Here is a 21,241-nt window from a genome sequence, read left to right on the forward strand (position 1 = left end):
CTGTAGAATACATGTGTGTTTTTTGTTTTAACATTTCCAGTTCTTCTAATACCATAAATTAAATATTTTTTTATCTATGTAAAGAATAATATTATAAGAAACATTTGTTTGCATTGATTAGGCTTCGAAATTACTAAACCAATTTGAAAAATTTATTCACTGTTTTGGAACTGCGCTATCCCCGGATGATATAGCTTGTATTTAGTGCTTGGTTTTTTTTAAATTCCACACGTACGAAGTCAATAGCAACTGTAGGAAATACAAATTATAATACATATTCCTTGTTACGGTTATCAACACCAAATATTAGTTTCAAACGAAGCGTAAACATATTCTTGTTGAAAGAATAAATTTTAATCACTAATACAAGATTTATAACTGGTCTTTACCTTTTTATTACTACAACTAGCTGTTTGCCGCGACTTCGTCTACGCGGAGTTAAAAAATCCCTTTACAAATATAACTTATATCATCCGGGGATTATTAGCTTCTCAATAGTCAAAGAATTATTCAAGTCAGTTTAGTAGCTGCGGAGCAATGAACAAACAAACAACCACATCTTTCTTTATAAGTTTTTTTATAATATTATTATACATAAAGTGATTTGAGCAACATGACGTCACGGAAGTAAAATTGAAGAACAGACGGACGGACAACAAAGTGATCCTATAAGGGTTCTGTTTTTTCTTATGAGGTACGCAACCCTAAAAATCTAGAAAAAACTAACGTGTTATATAGGTATATAGGTAACGATTTTCATATTATGTTTAAGCTTTTTTTTTTACTATTAAAAAGACTTATATGACTTCAGATTACTTAATCTCATTTAAATTTCTTGACTACAAAGAAAAAAGATAATCCGTTTGGATTGATAAAAGCGCCATCTAGGTAAAAAATTAAGAAATTGTTTCAGAGTTTTATCTACAGAGTGTTGCAAATTAATTATTTATAAATGTGATTGTTTAGATGCATGGATGGATATTTGTTTAGCGATATCTCGAAAACGGCTCCTTGGATCCTGATGAAATTTGACATAGATTAAGAACATAGCCTGGAACACATAGGCTAATAAGTTTTTTTTATATCCGCGCAGCCGGAGTTGCGGGCGACAGTTAGTTTCAAATAAATTTAAATATGTACAAACAATAGCAATTCTTATTGCGTTCAGTAAATACGCTTATGAATAAATGGCATTGTACTTTGATGCGGAATAAATCGATTACTTTAATAAACAGGCGTTTGGTATTACAATGTGATTTATGTGAATTAAATTAAACCACGTCCACGGCTGTCGAACTGAGTATGGTATAAAATGCCTTAGAAATCAGAACACTGCGTCACACACGACTACGAAACAGTTATGAATTGGTTTTTGTTTATTTGTCTGATCGTCGCCGTACTCTACCCAATATTGGTAAATATTTTTTTTACTTTTAATTCTATATTCCCTATCTATTTTTCTTTTTTCATTTAAAGTCTTGCATAGATATAACTGGGACTGTAAGACCTACGAGGCTAGACAAAGGTCGCTCCAAACCGACTCCATAGCGAAATTCAAAAATGTAGGTATGAAACCGAAGCGCGACAATCACGTGACATCAAAAGTTATAGTCAATTCTATACATTTTTGAAGTTTGCTCTGGATTTGCTTAAATGCGAATGTACTTTGTCTAGACCCACTGGTCATTTAGCTCTAGATAGGCTCTGAAACCTATCAGTGGGGACGCTGATGATGGTGAACAGAATTAAACGGCATACAGTACCCTTATTGAGCCAGTCATTCTTTATACACTGATTTGGTTTATTGTTTTTAAATTTACTTTTTTATATTAGCATTCGCTCGCAACTTAGTAAAGCTATTGGCCTATGTTTTATTTGATCCAGATCTATTCGCATTTAATACTAGTAAGATTATGTTTTATTATACAGGGTGAGCAGGTAGACCAAATGGGGTATGATTTTACGAGCAAATACGCTGAATTAGCTGCGCCTGCCCCGGCTAATGTGAACGTGGATGAACTTGTGGCGAGTCTACGAGCCGCCAGCAATTTCCCCTAAGCCAACATAACGAAAACAAAAACATCCTGTATACCATCGCTCGAAACAACGTATTATTGAATCGTTATATCCCACTATAGCGCGACAAACTTTTATGGCCCGGTAAGCTGTGGTCGCGATTAGTTCTATTAGAAAACATATAAAACCTACTTGGGTACAAATGACACACAAGTCAAAACGGTACAAGGATCAGGTGACACTTTATTCTAATTAACAAGAGGGTGTTGAGGAGCCATTGTAATTTAGTGTCACTCTACCGGGTCACATAAGTTTGTCGATCTATGTATGAAGATCAAAAGAGACGGTTAAGATCTTGTTTGTGGAATTTCTTTGGAAGTGAAGGCTTTATTTTTTTTAGGTAATTTATTAAAGTATTGAAGCGTGCTGTTGCCAGATATTGTCGAAGTTTTTTTTGTTAACCCCCCTTTATGTTTGTGAAATTCTGATATTGCTTTTTCTTCATATTATGTGCGTTGAAGGAAAAATTAAATAGAGTTTAAAAACTAAGTTATATCGACAATTCATACATACACATACATTTAGGCACTGATTTTTTTTAAATTAACTGCAATAAGTTACTTAAAAACAGAAAAAATATAACATACTTTTCACCGTCAATTTTTAAAATTATAAATACGTGTACATACCAACACAATAATAAAAAAACTTAAAAATCGTTGTGGTATATATTTTATAAATAATTCGGTAATAAAGATCCGTCAGTTCACTAGTCAGTTGAGCCACTTGCGACGTGCTGGATACAGCCTTTCGTAGTTTAGGTTTATATCGGAAGGGTGCGGAGGGATGACGTCACGTCGTGAGTGCCGGCCCAGGGGAATGTAGTCGTAAGGTACCTGCACATTAAAATCTCAAAAATAAAACATAAGCCTACAAATAACTGAAAATCTATAAACATCTTTCTGTCTTTTTATATCTTTATGTAAAGTTGGCATGACAAATTTTAGAAATAATTTAAATATAAACAAAGCAAAGTAATAGAAAATACAAATCATTTAAAGAATATCTCATTTTTTAAAATCACTATATTTTTGTAATAGGACGAAATTTTATAATATCAAAAACATTATTTTAAAAAATAGTTACAACATTATAAAACCAATAGCTGTCGCCCGCGACTCCGTCTGCATCAACTAAAAACTTAATAAGTAGCCTATGAGTTCTTTCAGACTATGTTATACATCTATGACAAATTTCAGCGAGATCCATACAGCCGTACTGGAGATACCTTTTAATAAACATCCATCTAAACATTCTCATCTATATAAAAGAAAGTCGTGTTAGTCACACTATTTATAACTCAAGAACGGCTTTGCCGATATGGCTGGATATTGGTGAGGAGGTAGCTTAGATCCAGGAGACGGACATAGGATACTATTTATTCATTTTTTTTCGAATTTATGCCTTGAAGAGCTGCTATTTATTTAAATTACTAATATTATAAATGCGAATGTTTAGATGGATGGGTGTTTGAAGATATCGCTAGAACGGCTGAACGAATCTCGATTAAATTTGGCATAGTCTGAAAGAACACATAGGCCACACTAATTATTTTTTATACACATCCACACGGACGGAGTCTCTCACGCTCTAGCTAGTTAGTTTATAATATTGAAAGAAATCTCACCTGTGCCATAACGTTAGCTATGAAGAAAAAAAACAAGCAAAAGTAAAATTTCATTTTAATTAAAACCTAGCTGTAACTGCAACGGACGCCCGGAATTAATTAAAGAGTCTTAAAACGGATTCTAGATAATTGCATCACGAAATTTTCAAACATTCTGTGCACATCGAATCGATTACATTCCAATGAAAATCGAATCATGAGTTTATAAAACCATTATTTATTTTTTTAGATTAGATAATGTAATTCATTAATTCTATATACAATTGGCATGTCTTTTTTGTATTTGAAATTACTAAATAATTTAAGATAAAATGTAAAACGTATGTACAATCCAAAGCGATATAAAATACGTTATGTTCGTAATAAACTTTGTCGCATATAAATGAAGGAATATGATAAAATATTTTACGTTAACCAAATGTATTTTTTCTCAAGGTAAAAATATACTTGAACGTTGGATAAAATGAATTTATTCATATTGTTTATATTAACATTTATATGTTACTCTTTAGCTGATGTAAGTAAAATAAAGTTACTTTTTAATTATGAAAAACGTCAATAGCCTAATGGTTAAGGGGGTTCGAATCCCGCCATTCTACTATAGTCGTAAACCATATCCTAGCACAAGCCTAGAGCTTAGTTGGAATGGTAAAAGAAATATTAGTAAATTTACAAAAAAAATCTGCTTATATTTCTTAATAAAAAAAAAGTTAGAAACAAAAAACTCAACTTGTCTGACTGTATAATACCTCTATGACAATCTGGGAAATAATATAATGACATTTCACTCTCGAAAATAGGTCAATCCCTTCTAACCCGGTTAGATTAAATATTGAAATTACCATAATTCGCATAGAGCTGGAAAACAGTAGAAAAAAATCAATGTAACCCATTTTTGGGACCTCTGACGTTGATTTTTTTCCAAATACGGGATCGATAGGGACTTTTCTGGGTTCACAAATACAGTTTTACGAACAATCCTAGCAATATTAGAATTATTGTAGACGGCTGACAGATTGTAGCTGTCGCCCGCGACTCTATCCGTGCGGAATTAAAAAAAAGATAATTAAGTGTTCGTCCAGACTATGTTCTATATTCTGGAGATTTTCAAACAAACATCCATCCATTTGAAAATTCATTTACTATTACATTTATATTACGCATTTATGATCAATAAGATCGTAGCTTTACCCCTCTATTTCACTTAATTTATGTTATTTAATTTTATTTTCAAGTATTAGATGATTTTAAATACAAAATATCATTTCCAGTCACAACATCCAGAAATAAATGATCAATTTGAAACTCGAAGAAATGAACGCGAAATATCAACAGTAAAACATATAAATGAAACTAAAATGAATACAACTCAAGTAACAGAAACAAATTACCAACCAATAATACATATAATTATTAACTTGTACAAAATAATAAGAATACAATTAAAGAGAATATTTTTCGCACCAAAAATTAAATCAGTTCTAAGGAATGTAGGTACTTGTGTAGTTAATGGCGCTATGGAAATTATCTCTTATTATTTTCCAGCTCCAATAATACCTTTAATAACGACCGCAGCTGGTATGGTGATACCATTTGAACCAGTTGTCATGTTAAAACAACGATTACCTGTAGCCAGTTACAGACGGGCTATTACGACAGCCGTTAATACATTTCTTAATACTTTCAATAGTTACAAATTAGATTACGATGATGATCCATACATGACAAGGAGGTTTAATAGAAAATTTAAAGATTTCGATGATAAACCTATTTTGTGAAATAAAATTATTGCTGCTTAAATTGAACATTTTTTTTCGATAGATGTTAGTTTTATTTTGTGTAGATACTAAAATAATTCAAAGTATAATGTCTTAATTTGCGACTTTTATGTTTAAATTATAGTACTTTTCGAATACTTTAGTGGCTCAAATTCATAATGTGCTGTGCTATGCCCTCCTCCTGCATCCCGCTACGCCTTAAATTTAGATCTGCGCTCGCTCGCGCAAAGTTAAGAGCCGCTAAGATATCTGAAAATTACTGTATCTTTAAAATAATTCTTTTATCTTTCCAGTTTGGTAGTTTACTTCAAATATGCATCTCTCTTGGCATCAATAAATTATCCTTGCCTTTTTTCTACTATTAAAAAGAATTGGTCCAGGTATAGCTGGATGGATGAGACGGATAAAAATCTTCGGGAGTTATATGTCCGGGACTGAGTTGGGACGGTGCGGGATGGGGGAAAGATGGAGAGAGTGTCGGAGGCCAAAGTCCACTTTGGATCACTGCGTCACCCTAGTTAGTTTTTTTTCTACTATTTTTATTGGGATTCACTTCATAAGTAACTAAGTTCTTTTAGACATTATTGATTAGAATTATTTGGCACGAATGACGCGCTTTCGTTAAAAAGTCAAGTGTCAGATTGATTAGTGACATAAGCGTTGACATTTTAATAAAGCTAGTGTTGCGCCGATACATCGACGCAGTGTGGAATTTTCTTACTAACAGTTCTTATTGCAAATCGTCTAAAGTTCACCAGTATTTAACGTCATCGTAATCACGCCGAAGAATGGACAAAAGAAGGAAGTAGTAATAACACGTCCTGCTCGACTTTGTCTTAAAATTGGTTTGTAGAAATTTGTTGTTCTTCTTTTTGATCTTCTTGGAGTATTTTTGACAGTAGTTATTTCTTCATTTTCCCTGTCAGTTGAAATGGTCCTACTAGATTTTGTCACTGTTTCAACTTTGGGTATATTTGAGGTTATGTTTCCTTCTTTGATAGACCTGTCAGTCTTTCTTAAGTTTTGTGAAGGTATTTCCATACCTTTCCAGAAATGTCGATAGCCATTGTTATCCATAAATATTCTGTTAGTTTCTACTGTATTACGCCTTTTCAGTATATATTCTTTGAAATAATCCGTCACTAAATGTACAGTCGGTTTCAAAACGGTGTATTCTTCGTCGTTTATGATTATTTGATTAACTTTTTGGAAATCCATGTGATTCGGGAATTGACTCAACGCAGTATTGACCTAGAAATTTATGGAATATAAGCTACAATCGATGGCTACAACGTACAGGAAGACTAAAGAAGGTAAGGATGAATTGGGTGAAATTGGATATGCGTGAAAGGGATTGAATTCAGATATTACGGCTGATAGAGATGTATGGAGTAGTATATACATACTCGAAAACGTGTATATTAGAAGGGATAATTTGTTTATAGTAGTAGGAAGATTTTACTTTTTTTTTCTTTTCAAAAATAATAAAAAATTGAACAATAGAGATGGAATGTAGCATGTGTGTAGAGCACAGAAAAATGATATCTTTTTCCTATCCCCCTTCTCTATTTCACGCCTGTCTTCTGTGCGGTCGAGGTTTGCCAGCTCTATAGTCTTAACTCTACAAAGTTACTTACATGATAGAAAATGCAAAATAAAAACCGAAACGATGTAATATAATACGTCATTTTAATCACTGGTTTAAAATACTACTAGTCAAGAGTTTTATAGTTTATTTTAATTTGTTTTTTAGATAAAGTTAATTGTTTAAGTAAAGAATGATTGCGTTAACGGATTTTATGATTATTAATAGCTACATACTGTGTATGTAGTCAAATAGTACTTCCTACTTTAGCTCTTAATATCCCCGGCGATCCATCACCGGCGACTGAGGGTTGCCTCCCCCCCGAGAGGGAGTCTCGGCAGCTGGCGCAGACGGGGCCGCGGACTAGAGCGAAAGCGTGCCCGTCGTCCCGTCCCGATGCGTTGGAGGAACAGAAAAGTTTAGTGGGTAAGCCTCCGCTATGGAGGCGAATCCCACATAACTACCGCGTTCCCCCCCGGGGTGCGGGGTATGCATAAAGCATTCCTCTATGGAAAATAAAAGCTCTTAATATCCCATATCCATTATTAACAGTCGCCAAAACATCTCTAAGCACCTGTCAAAATATCGTGAATGGAGTGGAGAAAAAAAAAAGAATTTGACAACTAGTTTTTTTTATTGTTGAGTCGATTATTTTCAATACAGATAAATACAGCCATGTGATTTTTTAACGAAACATACAACGTTCATACAAAGTTGGCAAATAAATGAACACGATTTGTAATGATACATTCGTTCCTTTAAATGTATACATTCGCTCCTCTAAATGTATGCATTTGTTCCTCTAAATGTATACATTCGTTCCTCTAAATGTATACATTCGCTCCTCTAAATGTATACATTCCTTTTTCTAATTGTATACAGCCTAAGGATTACAAGCTATTATGTTAGTTATTATATAAAATGTCAATTTTGACTAGTCATCTGGTGGATATGTAATTAATACCAATAAAAAGATTTATATACATCTAGATACTCTGTCTCTGTCTATTCAAAGAGAGTGAAAGGGATGTCAATATTATTTTAACTTGTGTTGAACTAATTTTATTAATATTTACGTGAGTTTTCATTTTATATTTGAAGTAAATGGAGACTTTATGACGTCATTTAAACCCCATATGTATCTAGAGATATAACATCTTCCTTGGTATTTGGTTTGTGTTTTGAACCTTATATAAATGTGATTAAATCAAAATATTATTGTTTTCAAAAATCAATGTGTAATTAAGCAAATGAAAATTACAGACTAGATATTTATATGACCTAAATACTCAGTCAAGTATATAAAGCACGTATGAGAAATGTTTAATTTTAGTTGCACTAAGAAAATATTAACGTGAGTTTCCACTGGCGATACATCCAAACAAAAAAGTTTTCAGTTTTTTCAAAACTTTTTTGTGTGAATGTTTCGGTAATGAAAATCTTATAACTATAAAACGAAATTATAAAAATACAGAGTCAAATCGATTTCTATAAAGAAAAAATTCATAACTAGTTCTCTAACTATAATTTTTTTATTAATTTAGTTCTTTAAGTTTAAAAATCACGAAGCGGAAGAACTTTATTATACGGCCCCCTCCAAAAAAAAAATCAATTATTTACAATATTATTCAAAATTTACGCTAAATATATTGCAAAGTCATAAGTCAAAGTGTCAAAACTTTTGTGTCATAAACACGTAAATATGAAAAAATATATTCTATTTAAAACGCTATATTTAAGTCAATATTTAAAGACAGCACATTTTATATGAAAATATAAGTGTTATTCATTATTATATTTACAAAGCTAAATTTAATATTAGTGAGTAGAAATAGAATACTGATAAAGAAAAAAAAGAACAAAATCACTCGAAACAAAAATCAAACAACTCATTAATTAGTTGTGAAAATATTTTTTTTAAATTTTAAATTGAGATAATTTAATTGTCATAAAAACGGTTCAAATTAACTTATACTATAACACAAAATGGTTGCTACAGACCGACATACTGACCCGGTGAGCATAACGCGATTAATTCCCCGATACTTTCATCGTACGCTTAATAGGGAGAAAAAATTTAACCTAAGGTGGCGCCAGTAGCAGCATTTGGTCGCCTGTCAAAGTTCTTTTACAAAATCTATAAAACCTACTTAGGCACAAAAAAAACGCCATAAAATAAAATACTAGAATTTCGTGACCATTTTGGGCCTGGCAAGTATTCGAACGAATAATAGCAACTTTTGTACAGATTACAATAGGCTCTCTATATCAAAGATATTACAAGATGCTTGTCGTACTGTAGCTGTTTTGTCATGATTTTTCTTTTACGTCATTTTCTATGCATATGTCACCGGGCCAAATAATGTCGCTCTATAACTTTTTAAAACTGACACGCTGCCAAATTGACATATCACACAAATGAATCGTGTCACATGACATTTACGATATCAATGAATTGTGACATTTGTCATTGTTATGACATGACAAAGATGACAACGCATATCTGGAAGTATTTACAGTTACATTAGAATTAGTCTAATTAGTTGATGACTAAAGTTTACAAGGTAGTTTATCTGTGAAGCCTTTATTAATTATATTTAAAAGAATTACATATTATTGTTGTGCTCTAATTTAGAAACATATTGCGAACGAAGATTTAAATATATAGACATACTGTCATAAAATATTACAGTGTTAAATGCATTCCTAACATTACCCTAGAATTCAACTGTCGTGACATCTCAGATGAATACCGTAATAATATAAGCCCCACGACAATCTGATTTTAAGATTAATTTGAAATATTTATATTTTGAATATTTTGAAGCCTTGAACATGTCACATGGACAGTCGAAACATATAAGACTTTTATTAACTTTAAAAATTTCTTTATCATTTGTCATACTAAAAATAGATTTATATGACAGTCAAGATTATATACTATTTAAATCTTTGTTCGTTACAATTAAAACTATAAGTCCAGTATAAGTTAAAACTTATGTTAAAATTACATAATCGAGTAACTATACAAACCGAGTGTATACAATATGAGTGTATACAACGCGTAAAATATACAAATTGTCTAATGTATAAATAACACGTATGAGGCAACAAACTTTAGACATAGAAATTGCAGGCACATGTCTTGTTTAGGAACGGTAAGATTTATTGCTTTAGGTTTAAATATGTTTTTATTGTTTGGTTATATCAAAGAATTACTGATAAATAGTTCTTGTAACTTTGGGTTTTCGACTGACACTTTGTTCTCATGAAAATATGTGTTATCACTCCAGATGAAACCCATGGTTAGATGTTATAAATTTTGTAAACATAAGCAACCAAATTAGAAAAACAACAAATTTTAAATGTCATAGAGTTCTCAGTTTTGGCTGCGTGTGTTGACTTTAATCAATGCAATTTACAATACTCTTTTGTTCCCTAAATTGCGAGTTATACACGATACAGTAACGTATTTTTATTAATTAGTAAAAATCTAAGTGTAAAAAGAATAAAATATTATGTTTCATCCGAATGCAAACTTCTAAGAATTAGTTTACAAAATTTATAATATCTCTTGATTAGAACTATACTTTTTAATTTTATTTATGTATTTTTTTAACCATAGTTCAGTGATATTTGATAAACATAGTCAATTGCAAACAGAAATTTGTTTATATTTGTTGCAGTATAGAAAATTAGACTAAAGCCTTATTCATTTAAAACGAACAGTCGATTTTAATTTAAACATAAATAATGTTTTATTCTAGCATTTATTTTGAATTTTAGAACCGAATTCGTGTAATATATCACAAGCCATTTCTAAATCGTTCCTAGTAATGCCCAATGCGCGCACGACTATGTCCTTGGGGTAACCTTCACCAACTAAACGCGCGATGTAATCCAAATTTATATTTTCATACGATACATTGTCGCCGTACTTTCTTCCGTGTTTGTCGTGTGTTAGAGGATTTATTTTCTTTGCTGGAAAATAAAATAATTTATATTTATGTAGTATAGAGTGTATACAATATGAGTGTATACAACACGTAAAATATACAAATAGTGTGAAAAATTTAATATTTTGTCACTATTTGAAATTTATTATGATTTTTATGTTTTAAATATGTAAAAAACTTACGTGCAACCGCTAATTCGTTCTTTTCAACGCTGACATTCTCGTAGGGCGGATCTTTGGCATCTTCTGAAGGGAATTTGGGCATAGTCGTTGACTTCGTCGGCTGGTGGTCGATACTGCTGCAGGTAGAAGATGGCAAAGACCTTTGTCTTGGTGGACCTCTACTCTCCACTCTGGTGTTATCAAAACTAGCTCGATCAGTATTTTGTATTCTGTCCTGTCTGTCAGGCTTGTCGGGAGGTCGTTCTGGCGGCTGTCTAAACTCTATGTGCCTGTCATTTGTCACGTGACGTTCGTTGACGTGACGTTCACGCTCGTTGACGTGACGTTCCGCTTGTCTATTATCTATGTGCCTATCATTCGGTCTGTCCTGTCTGCTTTCATATGCGTGTCGGTTCGTGTCATTGTGTCTTTCTTGTCGGTTCTCGGTCGGTATGTTTCGTGTTTCAGGTTTGTCGTGTCTGTCGGTTGTCGGTCTGTCGTCGGTCTGTGTGCGCGGTTCCGGCGGCGGCGCGGGCAGGGGCCGGCTGTTGGACTGCGGGGTGCAGGCACGACGAGGTTTCTCGAATGCCCTCGGATCTGGAGGTACCTGTAATTCATTTTAATACGAGACATATTAGATTTTTAATCTGTATTTCAAAGTATAAAGTGTTGGATTGTATTGAAGTCTACATACCTCGTGTCTTGTATCTATAAGGCCTGTGATTGTCTCAGTAGAGCCAGTAATCACTGAGGTCAGATGATGACGTGAATCAGGTTCAGGCTCCAAAGAGGACCTTCGTCTGGGTTCTGAGGATAATGAAACATAATTTTAATGGGTTGTATAAATCTTTACAAATATCTTGGAGGATCAAGGTAATCGGCGCACCCAAGATATTTGAAAACATTTATAGTATAATGACTCGTAGATAACGTTTGCTAAATACAGGCTTGCAAAATGTAGCTTAGATCATTCGCTGATAGAAAAGCTACCTGTGATATTTTATATGATTAAGAATACATATTTTACGTAGTATGCCATATGTTCTAGATAAAATGACCGGATTATGCTGCTTGGTCTCAACTGAGGACCGTGGCTCTGGGCGGAATGAACAACTCGTGACCTTAGTAAGTCCTAGTAACCGTAAGTATTATTAAACTTAACTTATTAAGTCAAATAAACTAATCTTACTACTATTATAAATGCGAATGTTTGGATGGATGGATGTTTATTTGAAGCTATCTCCGAAACGGCTCTACACATTTTGATGAAATTTGGCAAAGATGTAAAACATAGTCTGGAAGAACACATAGGTTTTACTCACCTAGTTTTTTTTTTAACTTCGCGCGGACGGAGTGGCGGGAGACAGCTAGTCTTATATATGTTCAGATGTATAAATATTTATTTTAATACTCATAAAATACCATACCCATAGCAGCCGCTGCAGCAATATCCTGCACACTGGAGGCCGCGACGATCGCGGGTTCGGCAGGGGAGAGACTCTTCCTGGGCGGCAGGGGAGGGGCGCGCAGTTCTCCGTACGCGTTCTCAGCCGAGGCGGCGGCTTTCCTTGCTGCACGAGGCGAGTGTCGCGGCGAGGCGACCGGCGACCTCACGCCCGGCCTCAGCGAGTCTATTGTGGACGTCGCCGCGTTGAACTCCGGCCAGTCCTAATGTTATAACTATGTGATAACGACTAATCTGACGAAAAAGGTTACATCTGTAAAGTGACCTTGAGATGTAACCTTTTTCGTCAGATTAGTCGATATATGAGAAATATAAGTTTGCAATACTTTTAGTCAAACAAGATGTTGTCTTCTCTTTCTTTCTATTAGAAAGAATGGAGACAAACTATGTGTTGTATCTTTCGGCGGTCGAAAACAACAGAAACCTAAGGTAAGTTGCATATAACCGTTTTTTATATAAAACTTTCTAACAAGATCTTCAGACAAATAAAATACGTTTTTCCTAATATTAGGTAGATTTTCCACAATTCAAAAATTAGTGCGTATTTTTTTCATAGTTGTAATAATTATGTTTTTTTATTTAATATATTGAAACCCATTATTAAAAAAAAACAAAATGCAATAAAAAACACAAACACATCACCAAGCGTATATTGTCAACATTAAAAAAATTACACTTAAAAAATAAATAAAATTAAATGTAATAAAATATTAAATATAAAGAAATATTCCACTAATCTTAATCTAAACAAACAATACTAAATTAAATAATACATTTTAAATTAAATAAAAAAAATCGATTAATTAATTTTAAATCTGAATAAAATCAAAATTAAATCGCACCAAAATTAAAAATTCATTAAATTAAATTGTATAATTAAAATTCATTTTTAAATCAAAGCTTATTTTTATATAAATTAAACAATTAATTATATTTACATTTATTTTATATCAAATAAAGACCGTAAAAGGTCATAAGTACCAAAATTATTTAACAATAAGAAAATATGACAAAATGGAAAAGGTTCAGCAATACGAATAAAAAAATCACAACAAAAAAAATTACGAAATTACGAATAGCTTATAGAAATCTAAAACTGAAATTTCGTATTAACGTACAACTTTCAAGACAGACTAAGACAGAGAGCAGAGAAGATTTTTTATCTTACTAATATTATAAATGCGAATGTTTAGATGGATGGATGGATTGGAAGGTATCTCCAGAATAACTTAACAGATCTCGATGAAATTTGGCATACATATAGAACATAGTTTGGAAGAACACACAGGCTACTTATTTTTTTTAAACCGCGCGGAGTCGCGACAGCTAGTCGCAAATAAAAATGAACTTTATAATATTGTAATAAGGTCTAAATTTGCTATGCAAGTCTTTTTATCAATATTCAGAGTAAAATAGACGTGGAAATTAAAATTAAACCTAATTCCAATCGTATAAAGCTCAATTTTATTTGTCATATATTTACTATGCTCTCCACCTCGGTCTGCTCTCTTTATAAAGACAATCGGATAAAAAAACTGAATATTGCTGGTCCCTCAAATGTCGTTTTAATCGGATTTGTAAATGCTATGATATTTTAAAGCACTAATATATCTAATTTTATTTTTTAAAATCTATCGTTTCGTAAAGCAAAAATACTAATTAGCAGTCTTAATAAATATTTACTAAAAAAAAAAAATATAATTCGGGACACGAAAGTAGAACGATGAATTCAAAGAAATAAATTCATTTTATTACCAAGTTTATGTCATTTACCGTAAGTTTCTGACGTCAAAACGTCACATTTAAAACATATTGTTATGTTATATGGATTTTGGTCTCGGAAACCCACTGTTAGTGTTTTTTGTTGTTCAACTTTCATATCTCGAACTATTAATACTAAAAACAATAATTAAAAAAAGATTTTTAAATTCATGCATCAGAATTCAAGCGTTTTTTTGAGTCGTCTGAAGATAGTGTTTAATTTTTTTATAGCAACCACATATTTTTTTGAATAAGCATGCACATGACCACGACCCTATCTGTTAACGGAACGTGCAGAAAAGTCATTTCCCCTTGCTATCCCCTACCCTTCCTTATCCTCTCCTTATTAGATTGGGAAAGAAAATATTTCAGACGACTCAAATATAACCATAACGCAAGCAAACAAAATTAAACAACATGAAAGTGTCACAAACGTACAAAGCATTTATCTTAGATTTTTTAAAATAAATATCAACTTTATTACTAATTATAATAAAGTTCAAATTTCTATTTGCATTGTTTTATTTCAATTACAACATAATATAGATATAAATTATATAACATATACTCATTTTGGTATTGAAAATTTATAATTTTAAAGGGAAATAAATTGTCACCAATTTCCAATAAAATTCAAAACCACTAATTTCCCAAATTTGTGAATAACAAAGTACAAGACAAAAGTTACTGAATGAAAGAAAAACGGAATAGTCTTTAGAGGAAAATCAACATCATCAGCTCACTATACGTCCCCACCGAGGGGCTCGGAGCCTACCCTAAGTTAAGGGTGATTAGGCCAATCAACATATAAACAGTATAAAAAATCTTCCAAAAACCAAAATGAGAATTAGTCATTATAAATGTATATCAAAAGAAGTATTCCAAAAGATTCACTGGTATTTTGTTTATAATTCCATTATTTCAATTTACTACTCGTACGCAAAAACATGATACGAGATGCAATGACGTCATCATACAGGTACAGTATACAAAATCTACATCGTCATATTATCTCTGTCAGTATATTTATTTAATAATATTCCAAAACTCTTCAAGGAATACTGCTTTTGATTTACAAAACACAAATATTAAAAACTAAATGGAATAGTGTTGGTTTCCTCTGCACTGACACTTGTCTCTTTTTAATTTAAAGAGAATGTAAGAGACAACAATATATGTCAATCAAAGACATTTAAATTTTAAGATGAGACATCGTCAAGTAAACTTTTCAATCTAAATATTGGTTCTATCCCAATAGTCAAGTATGTCACGGGGTTACGGATTTAGGTCATTGTTGTATTGTATGTTATTTTTTTTTTATATCATAAGGTGGCAAACGAGCGAGCGACCACATGAAATCGCTGAAATGGCGAAGTGACCGTTGCTCATAGACATACGCAATTGCATATGCGTTGCCTACCTTTAATCGATTGAGGAGAGGATGCACAGAAAGAAAATATATTCCCTTTCCATGCATCTTTTCATCCGGAAAGTCCACTTCCACTTCCCATCCTTTCCTTATAAGAAAAAGGGTGGAAAGAGAAAGAGGACTAAATTAGGCCTCCGGGACGCACACACATCAGACGAAACGCGGAATTGCTTTCACTTGACGCCTGTCTTCTGTGTGGTCGTGGTATTTCACCGGGCGAGCCGGGCCAATACGTGCGAAGATGTTAAAGCGGGCTCTACCACTGTTATATTCTTTCCAAATAATATAATTCAGATTTTGTACTTTTAAGTTACAATTTTTATTACTTTTAAGTCACGGAAAGGAAGCTTTATGTCCCATCTACAAGTAATATTACAATCTTATTATCAAAACAAGTATCAATGCAGTGGAAACGCACATTAAGATTCCCGAATGTAGTAAAGACGAGACAATTCAGTCCGTACAAAGTTAAGCATGCGGTGATTTTCTCGCGCGTCTCTGCAAAACAAATAATGATATATTACTGTGAGATGTTATGCGATGCTAAACCGGAACTGTACTGTGTCTTGGTCATAGTTTAAAAACAAAAAAAAAACACGCACACGCAAACCTCAATTAAAAAAATATTTTTTTAAACAAACAATTTTTTTAAAATCTCTTGTATACAACATATCGTCATCCCTTTCATTATCTTTGACAACACAGAAATAACGATATGTTTTAAACGTTTTTGGTTTCAGAAACCCACGGTTAGTTTAGAACAAATCTTTATTCATAACCCAGAACTAACAGAAATGACTTTAAATATTTTATGATACTATTCGAATCTACGCAATTGTCAGTTAAAATAAGACATTTGTAGTTAAAATCCCATTTAATTAACAATAACAAACACAAATTCATAAATAGATCAAACAGGGGGTGAGTTTTATGTAAAGAATTAAAAAAAAGTTACTACACAGACACAGTAAGTCCCGATAAAATGTTATTAACACGAAACATTGCAACAATGAAAACACCCAAACAACACAAACATGCCCACACAATCAAAAATGCAAAGCATGCTGCTACATAACACAAAAAACAGCTGTATTTTAACCCAAAATAAGCCACGAAACTCAATAAATAAAAAAAAATATTATTTATCAGACTTATTTTTTTGTGTCCCAAAAATCTTCGTCAAAATATAATTCACACAAGAATTTCTTCTCACTATTATTATTGCGCTTAAGAAACACTCTGGCAACTTTTTACGCCAAAAGATGGCGTTATTACCAATCATATTGAAGTGACATATAGATGGCGCTATAATCATTAAAATTATTTTTTTAAATTAGATTTATTTATCTCTTTAGAATAACCTTAAAGGCAAATAGTTAACGACATTTAGCTAAGAATTCGGTGAAAATATCCAGAAAATAATAAAACAGCTTAAAACCCGTATTTCTACTTACACAATTTTATTTTGAAGATTTTTAAATATGTTCTTAATCTTACTAACATTATAAATGCGAATGTTTAGATGGATGTTTGTATAAAGATATCTCCAAAACGGATGTATGGATCTCACTGAAATTTGGCATAAATATAGAATACAGTCTGGAGGAACACATGGGTCACTTATTAAGTTTTTTTTTCGATTAGTAAGTACATAAAAGTGAATAAACTTACCTCTGGATCATCAATATCATCAGTGAGACCATTGAATGTGTTCCGCGACGTCCAGCCATTCGCACCACTCGATATTGTGTTGTCTGAACCTATAAGTAAATATAAAAGGGACCATATATAAATACGTCACAGGAATTTCATCATTTTTGTCCCCTACCCTGTCTTTTACTGGTCACATTTGTTACACCCCCCACCACATCTAGTTTCATGTCACAAATTTAATAAAAAAAGACAAAGCGCAATGTGTGATATCTCTTTCTTCATGAAGTGTTACAAAATTAATGTATGGACCCAAATACATCCATTGTATTTCTTCTCAAATACGTGTATATCACGACGTTTTCCTTCACCGTAAGAACGTCGGATAATTGTACATATGTAAATCGGAAATCGAAAAAACACATTGGTACATGGCGGGTTTCGAACCCACGGCCAGCTGACAAGTCAAGTGTTTAACCACTGAGCCACCGACCCTCTTAATATGACCTCTAAATTAATCCAATTATTAGATGTATGAATGTTGTGTGTATGTATGATAATGAAGAAGAATGAAATGTCCTTGAAAGAAGTAAGTCTTCTACAAGTTAAAATGTGTTTTATGTCTGTTTCAAAGTGTATTTAAGTGTGTTTTAAGTGTGTACTTGGTATACTTACTGGAACCATTACAGCCTGAGGAACCTGAAGATCCCGAGGAATTTGATGACACTGGCTTCACTGGAGTCTTCACTATCGCACCTCTGAAACAAATAATTGTTAAATTCTTCTCTTGAACACTAGATATAGAACATAGTCTGGAGGAACACATTGACTACTAATCAAATTTTTTTATTAATACGAGCGGACAGAGTCTAGGGCAAAAGCTAGTATATTAATACAAAAGTCAGGGCAATCAGATTCTAAAGTTATGACCACATAATAAGTACAGTCATGTAAATTCGCGGTGCACCATTTACAAATAGGATAATAGTGTAACATACATTACACATCCAAACATTATTATACATCCAAACATTAGCCTCTATAATATTAGTAATACTTACTTAGCTTCAGATGTTGTATTTGGTGGTCTCGGGGGCACGAAGGCGTCGACCACCACTTGCTCGGTGCCTTTTATTTCCGCACGACAGAACGGACATCCTTGACCTTCCGAGTCCTAGGAATAAAACGCTGTTAAGACAAGATGCTAAGACAATATTTTAGGCAGGGTAGAGTCTAGATATTTTTAACTCACGATCTGCCAGGCGGTGAGACACGGCGTACACAGCAGGTGACCACACGGCTCTATCCTGATATCCTTGTCGTTCTCCGCACATATCTTACACAGTTGGAATGTGCTGCCTGAAAAAAATTAGGACAGAGAATGAACGAGGTGTTTAAGATAGTATGTAAAAATGACACAGAAAAAATACCAGTAAAATTTTTAACAGTGATAGTTTAGATAGATGGGAAGGGGAAGTTTGACGGAGGAGGGGACGCATTGGGAATGGAAATATTATCTTCCTTTGCTTTCGTCGATTAAAGGTAGGCAATGCATCTGTGATTGCGAATGTCCATGGGCACTAGTTGCTATTTTGGGCGATTCCAGGTTTCTGTTAGTTCGGTTGCCACCTAATGATATAAAAAATTCAATGTAATTTTAGACATTATTAGTCAGAATCCTTTGACGCGAATGGCGCGCTTTCGTTACAAAGTGTCAAAATGATTAGTGAGGGCAGATAAACGTTGACATTTTAGTAAGGCTAGTTGTTGCAATACACCGGCACAGTGTCGGATTTTTCTTCCTTACAGTAATTCTAAGTGAGTTCAGAATACATACCCATTTCACAATACAATTCGTATTGTTCCTGTGTGACCGTGATGTGATCCTCCGCTGGGGATATGATAGCACTGCTCAGGTCCGGGTTCACATCCCGACCATCCGGGTACAAGTAACTGTAACAAAAACCACTATAGTAACATCATTTTTGACTTCAATTGTCAATATTCATGTATTTTCTTCCAACTTAACGAATTTAAACATAACCTTGAAATAGAATGCTATTAAAAATAGACACATCATTAGAAAAAAAAACGAAACTTGACTGTTATATAGTGTTTAATGCGTTATTGTTACATTAAAAGTTTGACGGTGTAAAAGACGTTCAAACGAATATATCTTAAGTGTAACACCGCCATCAGTTCAGACTGTACATTTCCTCAACTGCCCTCTAAAAATGGACTGGCTGTATTTTGTGCCCATTTGATTTTCGCCATTTTGGCGCTGATGGTAGCGGTTTGTTGCGGTGATGTGGATTTGAACTAATAATACAAATAAAATTAACTTTCATGTAACATTAATAGGCGCGTTCAAATCGGAACGAAGCAAAAGCTGTCATTTTCAAGCAATCGCCTATCTATATATAGAGATCCGTGATTTCCCCTCATTGCGTTGCTTCGGAAATATACAGTAAATGGCAAATTAAGCAAACAAATCTTTAGAAAAAAATAAAAAGTTGCGGAAATTAAACTCACAATCCCTCTCTATATCCATCAAGTAGGGCCTGCACTAGACTCTTGTTCTGTGGTATGGTCTGCAAAATCTCACCGTCTGCCGTCACATATCCTATTGCCCATTGTCCTAAACGGGTACACGACAATCTGCAAAAGAATCATAAAGGTAAGTTTCCACTAACGAAACTTACAAAGTTATATATTGTAAAAACGCGAATTTGGAACTGTCCACTGCTGGACATAAGCCTCTCCCATGGCACGCCGCTGAGCACGATCCTCAGCCACTCTCATCCAGCTCTTGCCAACTGCCCTGCGAAGATCATCGCTCTACCGAGTCTGAGGACGTCCTACACTACGTTTGCCGACCTGTGGTCTCCACTCAATTTTTGTCTGTCTATCCGCAAATCCGCCTTTGTTGTGGATGGTATTATGGGTGGTATTATGTACGCAGAATAGAAACGCTAAGTTACTCCAACTTAGCGTTTCTATTCTGCGCTGACAAAGTCGCATACGACCGCTGGTTAATCTCACAATTTCTACATAACAAGATTCTTTACAACAATACTAGCTGTCGCCCGCGACTCCGGCCGCGCGGGATTAAAAATAGATGTTGGCCGATTCTCAGACCTACTCAATATGCTCACAAAATTTCATGAGAATCGGTCAAGCCGTTTCGGAGGAGTATGGGAACGAAAATTGTGACACGAGAATTTTATATATAAGATAAAATAAAACGAATTTTTTGCTTCTCTAGATTTCTTCACAGACACATACTCGCAGGATACATAAAATCAAACATATAATACTAAGAAAAAACTTACCTGAACACATAACTGCCAGTCTTGTGAATATATTTTTGTAGGCGAGCCTTAACCTCGTCGTATGTCAGGAACGCTACATATCCTGGATGGGTGACCGCTAACAGCTGCCAGTTCCGTAACAACGTGCTCCAAGGCTGGAATAACCTGGAATTTTAGTAAATCAATAACTAAAAAACTTTCAAGGTCATGTCATATATGGGTTTTCGTTACAAGAATGAGAAGGAAGATCTAACGAAAGGAAAACAAAGAGTGTTTTAAATTGTATGCATGAATAAACATTTGGTCCTGGAAGCCTAATTTTAGTCCTCTTTCCCTTCTCGACCTTCTCTTGTAAGGAAATGATGAAAAGGCGAAGTGTATTTGACGGAGGAGAGGACGCAAAGGAAGGGGAATTATTATCTTTCGGTGCGTCATCTCCTCT

At 33.6% G+C, this 21,241-nt stretch overlaps 2 protein-coding genes and 1 long non-coding RNA gene across 3 annotated transcripts in view; 1 reads left to right on the forward strand and 2 right to left on the reverse strand.

Moving 5' to 3' along the window:
* The first annotated feature begins 1,280 nt into the window (after positions 1–1,280).
* Positions 1,281–2,455, forward strand: LOC106125852 (uncharacterized). The gene is made up of 2 exons (XR_001228290.1): positions 1,281–1,414; positions 1,930–2,455. It is a non-coding gene; the product is annotated as an uncharacterized LOC106125852 (long non-coding RNA).
* A 3,667-nt stretch (positions 2,456–6,122) lies between these two features.
* On the reverse strand, positions 6,123–7,209 carry LOC106125734 (uncharacterized). The gene is made up of 2 exons (XM_013323036.1): positions 7,119–7,209; positions 6,123–6,732 (listed from the first exon to the last, which is right to left on the reverse strand). Exons 1-2 carry the CDS (start codon positions 7,167–7,169, stop codon positions 6,226–6,228), a joined length of 558 nt encoding a protein of 185 aa, XP_013178490.1. The 5' UTR covers positions 7,170–7,209; the 3' UTR covers positions 6,123–6,225.
* A 1,730-nt stretch (positions 7,210–8,939) lies between these two features.
* The window catches only part of Cbl (E3 ubiquitin-protein ligase CBL), a 72,914-nt gene continuing 60,612 nt past the window's right edge, over positions 8,940–21,241 (reverse strand). The window contains exons 3-13 of the mRNA XM_013323061.1: positions 20,821–20,964; positions 20,021–20,146; positions 19,326–19,441; positions 18,741–18,847; positions 18,550–18,662; positions 18,164–18,246; positions 17,510–17,598; positions 12,611–12,851; positions 11,878–11,990; positions 11,205–11,790; positions 8,940–11,047 (exon numbers count right to left, since the gene is read on the reverse strand). Of these exons, the coding sequence (XP_013178515.1) occupies positions 10,830–11,047; positions 11,205–11,790; positions 11,878–11,990; positions 12,611–12,851; positions 17,510–17,598; positions 18,164–18,246; positions 18,550–18,662; positions 18,741–18,847; positions 19,326–19,441; positions 20,021–20,146; positions 20,821–20,964 (1,936 nt within the window). The 3' untranslated portion in view covers positions 8,940–10,829. The remainder of the gene's footprint in view (positions 11,048–11,204; positions 11,791–11,877; positions 11,991–12,610; positions 12,852–17,509; positions 17,599–18,163; positions 18,247–18,549; positions 18,663–18,740; positions 18,848–19,325; positions 19,442–20,020; positions 20,147–20,820; positions 20,965–21,241) is intronic.

Source organism: Papilio xuthus, unplaced genomic scaffold (assembly GCF_000836235.2).
Source record: "Papilio xuthus unplaced genomic scaffold, Pxut_1.1 DF825783.1, whole genome shotgun sequence".
Lineage (NCBI taxonomy): Eukaryota > Metazoa > Arthropoda > Insecta > Lepidoptera > Papilionidae > Papilio > Papilio xuthus.